The 9568-nt window shown below is 41.3% G+C and overlaps 1 protein-coding gene across 1 annotated transcript; it reads left to right on the forward strand.

The window, feature by feature from the left end:
- Positions 1-391: 391 nt before the first annotated feature.
- On the forward strand, positions 392-9104 carry LOC130190582 (macrophage mannose receptor 1-like). Its single transcript, XM_056410070.1, has 9 exons — positions 392-565; positions 1001-1314; positions 1698-1823; positions 2914-3013; positions 3570-3638; positions 3798-3889; positions 7777-7902; positions 8476-8575; positions 8890-9104. Exons 1-9 carry the CDS (start codon positions 502-504, stop codon positions 8955-8957), a joined length of 1059 nt encoding a protein of 352 aa, XP_056266045.1. The 5' UTR covers positions 392-501; the 3' UTR covers positions 8958-9104.
- Positions 9105-9568: the final 464 nt, after the last annotated feature.

Consider the following 9568-nt stretch of genomic DNA (forward strand, 5'->3'; position numbering starts at 1 on the left):
TTCACGAACTGATTAGCCGACCTTTTGATTTCATTTCCCAGCACACCCAAAGTCACCAGGTGCTACTTTAGATCACTGACTGACTTCATCCCATCAAAACAAAGAATATACCTAAAAAAACTAAATGCATACCTTTAGTCAGTCACTGGTACTCGCCTATTAATTACTGTTCATATTGGAAAGAAAATGTGTCAAATCACAACTTCCTGGTCAAATGCATGTTGTTTCCAACAGCTTCCGGAAAAGTTGAACAAACACTGATAGCTCGAGATCTCAGGGGAGACTTGCTGATTAGTTTTTTTATCACATGCATGTTAAGTACACATCACACTTGATATGTTATTGTGATGTGGGACTATAAAGCCCGGAGCTGTTGGAGGTCTCCATCTCATTCGGCAGAGCAGGGAAGCCTTTTATCACCAGACTGAGGGTTGGAGGGCATCTTAAGAGCAGAAAACTACTTGTTTCTTGAATGGCAGGAACGCGTCGACGTTCATCATCATGAAGACGTCTCTCGTCGTCTGTGTCCTCCTTGGCGCTGTCTTCTCTGTCAAGGCTGCATCCGGTATGTAAATGACATGAATGCAGCACACGGTTAAATACGCAGAGAATGCACACGCACACGTTATCAGTTCTCTTTCTTCAACTCAGACCGTTCTTGTAGCAGATTATTATTGACAAACCTTAGAGTGAAGGCAGAATGTTTGGTTAAAGACGGAGCGCTCTTATGCACAAAGACGATAATGGTGTAAACATTATTTTCTCCCCCTTTGCTTCGGATATCAAATTGCACATAAACGATGTGAGCAAATAAGAATTACAAGAAGTAGTCCAACTTCATGTCTTTTATCCCCTCAGGCTAGCCTAACGCTACTTTCACATTAATATAAATTACATTTGTCTTTTAAAACTGACGCGGACATTTTGATGAGACACATTGTGATACTTGTATGAGGGACGATCTGTTTAATAATACATGGCTTCCTTCTTTTCTCCACAGTTCCTTGGACTGTAGAGGCGGTCTCAATCCAACCCAATGTTCCTGCTAACACCCAAACCTCTACCGTGACGGGGCTTTACAATGACACCACTCCGACAACGCGCCCTGTTACAACACCAACAACAACACCAATAACTACCCCTGTTATAACCTCACCTTACCCAGGCACAGCAATGACTTCTACAACTCCAACAACAACAACACCCACCCCTCCGCCCACACAAAGCCAGATCATGTGTCCTGATGGATGGGAATGGTTCAAGGGTCGTTGCTACTACTTTGTGAATACCGCCATGACCTGGCCTCAGGCTCAGGTAAAACACTCAACAAAGCTACGACACCAAACACTGTGGTGGAAATATTGTTGTAACAAAGCTGCCATAAAGTTAACGGCCATCCTAAAATGATTCTGTTTGTTGCCCGTCGGAATGTCTCATGATCTATACAGCGAAGTTAACGAACGCATAACAGACTTTACATGCAGTGGGAGAAAAGCACATTTTAAACGTACAACCTGCAAACAGTGAAATATGAGGGAGTGTTTAATCTACAGTTTGCCACTTAGTCAAACAGTTTCTTTTTATCAAGCCACTCAGTAAAGATTTCCCCCTGTTCCGTTTTCATAACGCAGGACTGTGACTCCCAGAAGTCGGACGTTAATGTGTCTCTTTTTGTCCCTTCTCTTCTGCTCCACCAGTCAAACTGTGCCTTGCGTGAGTCCATGCTGGTTTCCGTCCACAGCGTTCAGGAGTACGGTTTCCTCCAACAACTCACCAGAAATAATCAATATTCAGAAGCTTGGCTGGGTGGTTTCTATCTAGAGGTACAAACCATATCATGATGAAATGCTATTTGCTATGGTGGTACTCTGCAGCGGTCTCTTGTTCAGGAATCTGTGTTTCGGTCTTTGTATGGACACCTTTATGAACACACCAACTTCAATCTATACAAGACAGACACTTCACATGATTACTTGTTTCTAGATGACCCAAAAATTTGGAACAACTTGCTGTGTAAATATGCATCAACAAGGATGAGGATGAACATATTTATTTAAAAGTGTTATAACTCCTTTATCATTTATATGGTTCTTGCAGAGAGATTTGCTAACTGCTCCATGACTTACCCTCAATCACATTCTGCATTCCATTTGTAATAACCTCAGTGCGGCTTTGGACATTTCGACAATACTATTTTAATCACCTGTCAAGAGCTTTGTTTTTCTATAATTTTTTCTTTGAAGACAGGCAGAGTTCTATTGGTAAAAAGGTCAATTATGATGTAGCTGGGGGTAATATACAGAGAAAAACTCAAACAAAAAAACTAGAATGTTCTCTGAGGTTAAAATAATACATTTATGAGAAAAAAACTTTTCTCTGATATTAAACGCATACATTTAGCTGCTATCTGAATTGTATTGCTCCTTAATTATGACCTCTAATTGAGGTAAAGGTCATGAAAGATACATACACGTTTTCATTCATGTCTTTATGAATGTAAATGTGTGCTAATGTTATATATAATATATTTAAAATGTAAATAGATATTATTGAATATATTTTGTACATTGTGGCTCATGCAGACACAATTCCTTCAGGTGTATTTTTGTTTTACTGTGACTAATTTAATTTATGATTTAAAATCTCATAGTTTTTTCTCATAAATGTATGACTTTCGAACTCAAATAATTTTTTTAAATTTAAGAAATACAACTGTCTGTTTTTTTCTCCTACAATTTGAAGTTCTTATACTACCTACCCCCTTAATCCGACTCTGGAATGATGGTTATTAACAGAGGAAACGAAGAGACGCTTAACATCAGGAAGTGATGTTCATCCTGTTTCCTGATTGTTATGAAATTAGTCTCCACTGTGCAACAACGCATTTATGATAATCTTGTGCTTGTCCTCCAGAACCAGTGGTTATGGCTTGATGGTTCCTGGTTCTACAACAATACCTGGAGCAGCGAATCCCCGGACAGCAGCAACCCCTGCCTGTTGCTCTCTCCTTATAGTAAGAAAACACACACACATGAAAGTCCAGGGACCATCATAATACAGTGTCTAAGTTGGTTTTACAGACTACAGCAGTGATCTGCCTGATAAAGCACAAATACCATAGGTCCAAAATGAATCACTGTTTGAGCTCATCCTTTTAAATCTGAAGGAAAGTTGTTGGCTGGGGGTTACACGCCCACATGATGCCCAGAGCCTCCTTGATGCTCCTCTTTGACGCCCAGAAATGACATTAACATAGACACAAGAAAAGAAGAGGATATCAAAGGCAGAAAGCAGGGTCTCTAGATATATGGTGATAATTGAGAGGGAATCTTTTTTTCCTGCATATTATACCTTTCAAAATGTAGGGAAGAAAGTTTTTGAAATTGAAAGGGGAGAGGTCAGAAAGTGGTGGATTTCTGAAGAAGTGGCCAAATATTGACTGTGAGAATGACTGAGGTCCTCACACAGATGGACTTCTTCAGAAGGAATAATCAAAGCGTGACTCTTATGTTACCTAACACTCTCCTTCATTATTCTCATGGCCTCTTACTAATCTTCTCTTTTCACAGTGGAATGGAACAATTCCCCATGCAGCGCTGGTGGCTATGCCTCCATCTGTGTGATATACTCCAACGTCCGTGAGTCAATTTCCTTCTTTGCATGATAGAAAAAAATCCAAGGGAGTGAAGTTACGATGTCTAAGAAAATGCATTCAGAATAAAACAGAGCTTTACAATATCCTTTATTGTTGTAAATTGTATATAATGTATCTTTTTTTGTGAGTGTGACATTCCCAGCACAAGACATGTTGTGTCCTGAAGGCTGGGCAGGGTTCCAGGGCCGCTGTTACTACCAAAACAATGACGCTCTGCCGTGGCCGGAAGCTGATGTAAATACACAATATAATAGAGAAAACATGCAGGCATTCGAGAAACACAAATTCAATCAATTATGAACCGAATCATTTTCTCATATTTTCCTGTTGTAAAAGTCACATTAAAAAGTAGGTCCGTGATACTATGCTGTGTTTTGGGCTTTGTAGTCTGGAGGGATGTATTGTAGCTTGATTTGTTTTTTTATAATCTGACAAAACGGGCTTCAATGTCTGTGGAGTTGTTTTTAGAGAAACAAGTTCTTCAAATCACAGTGAAATGTAATCTCTCTCTCTAACTTCTGTTCCACTGGGACAATGCTACATTAAGTTACCCTTTAGTGAACAATGTCTATCCATCCATCCATTGTCTTCCACTTGTCCTGGGCCGGGTCACGGGGTCAGAAGGCTGAGGAGGGGACTCCAGACGTCCCCTACACCGCAACGCGTGCCAGCTCTCCATGAGAAACCATGAGGCAAAGATATATATATATAAATATATAAATATATAGATATATATAGTCCCTCCAGTGTGTGTTCTAGGTCTCCCAGGGGGCCTCTTACGAGTTAAACGTCTAAATCTCTAAATGGAGGTGTCCAGTAGGCTTCACACTCTGCTGCAAAACCACCCCAGTGCGTTCAATGGAAGCAAAGAAAACCACATCATCTTCAAAGAGGAGGTTTGCTCCCTGGTATAACCCTCAGACCCGCAAACTGAAGCAAACGTCACGAAAGCTTGAACGCATATGGCGTTCAACTAATCTCGAAGAATCCCGCTTAGTTTGGCGAGATAGTCTTAAAACATATAAGAAGGCCCTCCGTAATGCCAGAGCAGCCTATTACTCATCAATAATAGAAAAAAATAAACACAACCCCAGGTTTCTCTTCAGCACTGTAGCCAGGCTGACAGAGAGTCACAGCTCTGTGGAGCCGAGCATTCCTATAAACCTTAGTGGTAATGACTTTATGAACTTCTTTAATGAAAAGATTTTAACTATTAGGGACAAGATTAATAATCTCTTGCCCATAACCAGTGCCAATCTGTCCTCAAGTGGAATGGCCTTGGAAACCGCTGTATGCCCTGGTGTATATTTGGAGGATTTTCTCCTATCAACCGTGACCAATTATTTTCAACGGTTTCTACTTGAACACGCCTACCTGTCTCTTGGACCCCATCCCGACGAGGCTGCTTAAAGACGTTTTGCCTTTAATTGGCGGCTCTCTATTAGATATTATCAATGTGTCTCTGCTAACAGGCCACGTACCACACTCCTTCAAGGTGGCTGTCATTAAACCTCTCCTGAAGAAGCCCACTCTGGATCCAGAGGTATTGGCTAACTACAGACCGATCTCTAACCTCCCTTCCTCTCCAAGATCCTTGAGAAAGTGGTCGCAAATCAGTTGTGCGACTTTCTACATCATAATAGTTTATTTGAGAAATTTCAATCAGGATTTAGAAAACACCACAGCACCGAGACGGCACTGGTGAAAATTACAAATGACCTCTTAATGGCAGCAGATAAAGGACTCCTCTCTGTCCTGGTCTTGTTAGACCTTAGTGCTGCATTCGACACCATTGACCATGACATCCTGTTACAGAGACTGGAGCAGTCGATTGGCATTTCAGGCACGGCACTAATTTGGTTTAAATCCTATTTATCAGATCGATCTCAGTTTGTATTTGTAAACGATGACGCCTCGATAACCACCAACGTTAATCACGGTGTTCCACAAGGTTCTGTGCTTGGACCAATTTTATTTACCTTATACATGCTTCCTTTGGGCAATATTATCAGGAAACACTCCATAAACTTTCATTGTTATGCAGATGACACTCAACTATATTTATCGATAAAACCAGAGGAGAGCAACCAACTCTGTAAAATTCAAGCATGTCTTAAAGACATAATAACATGGTTGACCCGCAACTTCTTGATGTTAAACTCAGACAAAACCGAAGTAATTTTAATCGGCCCTGAGCACCTCAGAGATCAATTATCTGGTGATGTGGATTCTGTAGACGGCATTGCCCTGGCATCCAACGCCACTGTAAAGAATCTTGGCGTTATCTTTGATCGGGACTTGTCCTTTAACTCCCACGTAAAGCAAATCTCAAGGACTGCATTCTTTCATCTACGTAATATTTCAAAAATCAGGCACATCTTGTCTCAAAAAGATGCAGAAAAATTGGTTCACGTGTTCGTTACTTCGAGACTGGATTACTGCAACTCCTTATTAGCAGGCTGCTCTAATAAATCTCTTAGGTCCCTCCAGTTGATCCAGAATGCTGCAGCTCGTGTTCTCACTAAAACTAAGAAAAGAGATCACATCACTCCTGCACTAGCTGCTCTGCACTGGCTCCCAGTAAAATCAAGAATCACTTTTAAAATTCTTCTCTTAACCTACAAAGCCTTGATTGGTGATGCTCCATCATATCTTAAGGAGCTTGTCGTACCATATTGCCCACTAGAGAGCTACGCTCACTAAATGCGGACTACTTGTAGTTCCTAGAGTCTTAAAAAGTAGAATGGGAGCCAGAGCCTTTAGTTATCAAGCTCCTCTTTATGGAACCAGCTTCCAATTTCAGTCCGGGAGGCAGACACAGTCACCTCGTTTAAGAGTAGACTTAAGACCTTCCTCTTTGACAGAGCTTATAGTTAGGGCTGAATCAGGTTCACCTGGTCCAGCCCCTTGATATGCTGCTATAGGCTTATAGCTGCCGGGGACGTTTTAGGATGCACTGAGTACCTATCTCCTCTTTTTCTCTCCTTAAGGATGAATTTTCATCTCTCAATCACACGTTACTAACTCTGCTTTCTCCCGAAGTCCTTTTGACTTTACGTCTCATGGGGTCATCGGACCCTATGAGACGGCATAGATCCTATCTGCCTGATGGATCGTCTGGGTCGTGGAATTCCTGCTCATGACTACGCCACTGTCCTGTTGAGACTCCGCCCTCCTCCTCCCCACCGCCATCTGCCTGATGGATCGTGGAGGTCTCCATCGTGGAATATGCCTACTATGAACTATTCATACACTCTGTCATATTCATTGAATGTATTTTAACTCTAAATCTGTCCTTCTGTACACATTACATCTATTGCATCTGTCCATCCTAGGAGAGGGATCCTCCTCTGTTGCTCTCCTCCAGGTTTCTTCCCTTTTTTTCCCCCTGAAGGGTTATTTGGGAGTTTTTCCTGGTCCGATGTGAGGTTTTGGGGCAGGGATGTCTATGTGTACAGATTGTAAAGCACTCCGAGACAAATTTGTAATTTGTGAAATTGGGCTATACAAATAAACTGAATTGAATTGAAAGAGCAGAGGACTGAGGTTCCCAAACAGCCCACTCTTCTAACCCTAGCGGCACCTTGAATGCCCAAAAAATCGTCATCACACGATTCGCAGAGATGAGCTTTGGGGTCGGTGCATGTGAGCCAGACGGCAGGGCGAGGGCGAGCTCAACCCTGGCAACGAGGCTAGTGCACGAGGCTAACAAGGCCATATACATTGTGGCTACGATTTACTTGGTTGGAAAAATATTTGTACATTATTTAGTTGGAGTTAAGAGTTACTTTAGTAACATTAGCATCATATTCAGCTTGGTAAGGACCTATTTTGGGGATTAAATCCATGTCACGTAAATGGTAGCTTGCTAGTTCAATGCACCAACTTCACTTCCATCTCGCGTTGACAGTTAATTGTCTTGCTCCCTTATACAACACACTCAGCTGGAGTTTGACTCACGATACCACTATTCAGCTCTCTCCTTCATGCATCCTTATCTTCTTCATCTGTCCCCCCTTGCACCTCTTCATTGTTGCAATGGGTTCCTTCACATTGGTTCCACCTGTTTGTCTCAATCTCCTGCTCTATTCCATCCTCTCTGTCTTCGTTCTCTCCACCAGGCTCACTGTGCTGGTCTGGAGGCCAGCCTGGTCTCTGTCCACAGCCCTGAGGAGTATTTCTTCCTCTTCCAGAAGAGTGTGCCTAATGGATTCAACCCGACCTGGCTGGGTGGATTCTACCTTGATGTGAGATGACTAAAGCAATACATTTAGCATTAAGATTCTACATCCTCGAAATCAAGTTTATAAAGGCATTTTGTAATTTACTTTGGTATTAGTATTGGCTGTAGTGTAACTGAAACAACAAGCACTCCTGTGGCTTTTACGATTCAATTAAAATATGCTACACTATACACACTTAAACCTAACTAGAAAACCAAATGTTAGCATTTTGCTTATTAAGCCTGACTATTAAAATGATGATGGGATACGCACAATTTATCATGAGACAGGCTAACGTTAGCTAACTATGGTCACGTTCAGTATTCAATTCAATTCAGTTTATTTTGTATAGCCCATTATCACAAAATACAAATTTGCCTCAGAGGGCTTTACTTTACTGTCAGGCCCAACACTGCAGAGCGACTTCAAACCGCCTCGGGTATATTCCGTTGTGTGTAGAATCAGTTCCGTGGAAAGAGTCTCTGTTACTGTGTGTGTCTGTTACTGTTTTTTAACCATATACTGGCTCAAGATATGATATAGTCCTAGTCTCGCCAAAACTCAGAAGTAAGGTCATGTTTAACTGTTTAACTCCAGAACCAGTGGATGTGGCTGGATGGTTCTTGGTTTTATCCGGGGTTCTACACTCAGATGTCCACAGACAATACCTCCCCATGCCTTTCAACATTCACCACCGGTAAGGAACACACTTACACACGTAAAACAGTTTCAGTTTCACCCAACCAAAACATGTGCTCCTGGTTATTTTCTAAATCAAACTTGAGCTTATAACTGCTGCAAATATAATGGTTAGTTTATGGTGTTAAGAGAAAATAAAAACCTATCTTATGATTCACTAGCAGCCTGTACAAAGTAGATCAATGAATGATATTGTTCTTTTTCTTCAGCCGATGCGGTCTGGCTTTAGCCATTTCCCCCATACTGTTCTATTTAGGACATGAGGACATATTCATTTTTAGTCTCTCTCTCTCTCTCTCTCTCTCTCTCTAGATGCCTGGAGCAATTTCGACTGTGATGTAAGCTTCCCCTCATTTTGTGTGAAGAATGCGGTTGTCTGAAGGATGCACTTTGAATCTGCAAATCCCACAGGACTGACGAAGTAACATAATATTTGAATACATAAAGTACACATTTTACCCAAATGTATTCTTACCAAAATTGTGTAATGCTAATTTCCCAAACAAATTTAAAAGAATCATTCGTCATCCCAGAGTTTCCGTGTGGTTATTTTTCATGTAGGGATTTCTCTACACATTACCGGATGGTGCTCGTCTGCATCTCAGTATCTATGACCTGCAGAAATTCGACAGACAGGGATTATTAAAGCTACAATACTCAAATACTATGTAAATGGTAAAGTGATTTAACACTACTTCATACATCATTCACACATTCACTCACTGATGGGAGGGGCTACCACGCAAGGTACCACCTGATCATCAGGACCGCATACACCGTAGACACAGCTACGGGATAAATCTGGGGTTAAGTATCTTCACCGAGGTTTCATTGACTCTATTCTACATATGCAAGCTCTGTTGACACCTTAGCAAATTGCTGATGACCTACCAATTCAAGGACTGGCGTTTAGTCAATGCAGTAATTCTCTATACTACTATTTTCACTGCTTTTATTTCTTTGCCTTTTTTATTTAATCTTTCATTCCAAT

Source organism: Pseudoliparis swirei, chromosome 24 (genome assembly GCF_029220125.1).
Source record: "Pseudoliparis swirei isolate HS2019 ecotype Mariana Trench chromosome 24, NWPU_hadal_v1, whole genome shotgun sequence".
Classification (NCBI taxonomy): Eukaryota; Metazoa; Chordata; class Actinopteri; order Perciformes; family Liparidae; genus Pseudoliparis; species Pseudoliparis swirei.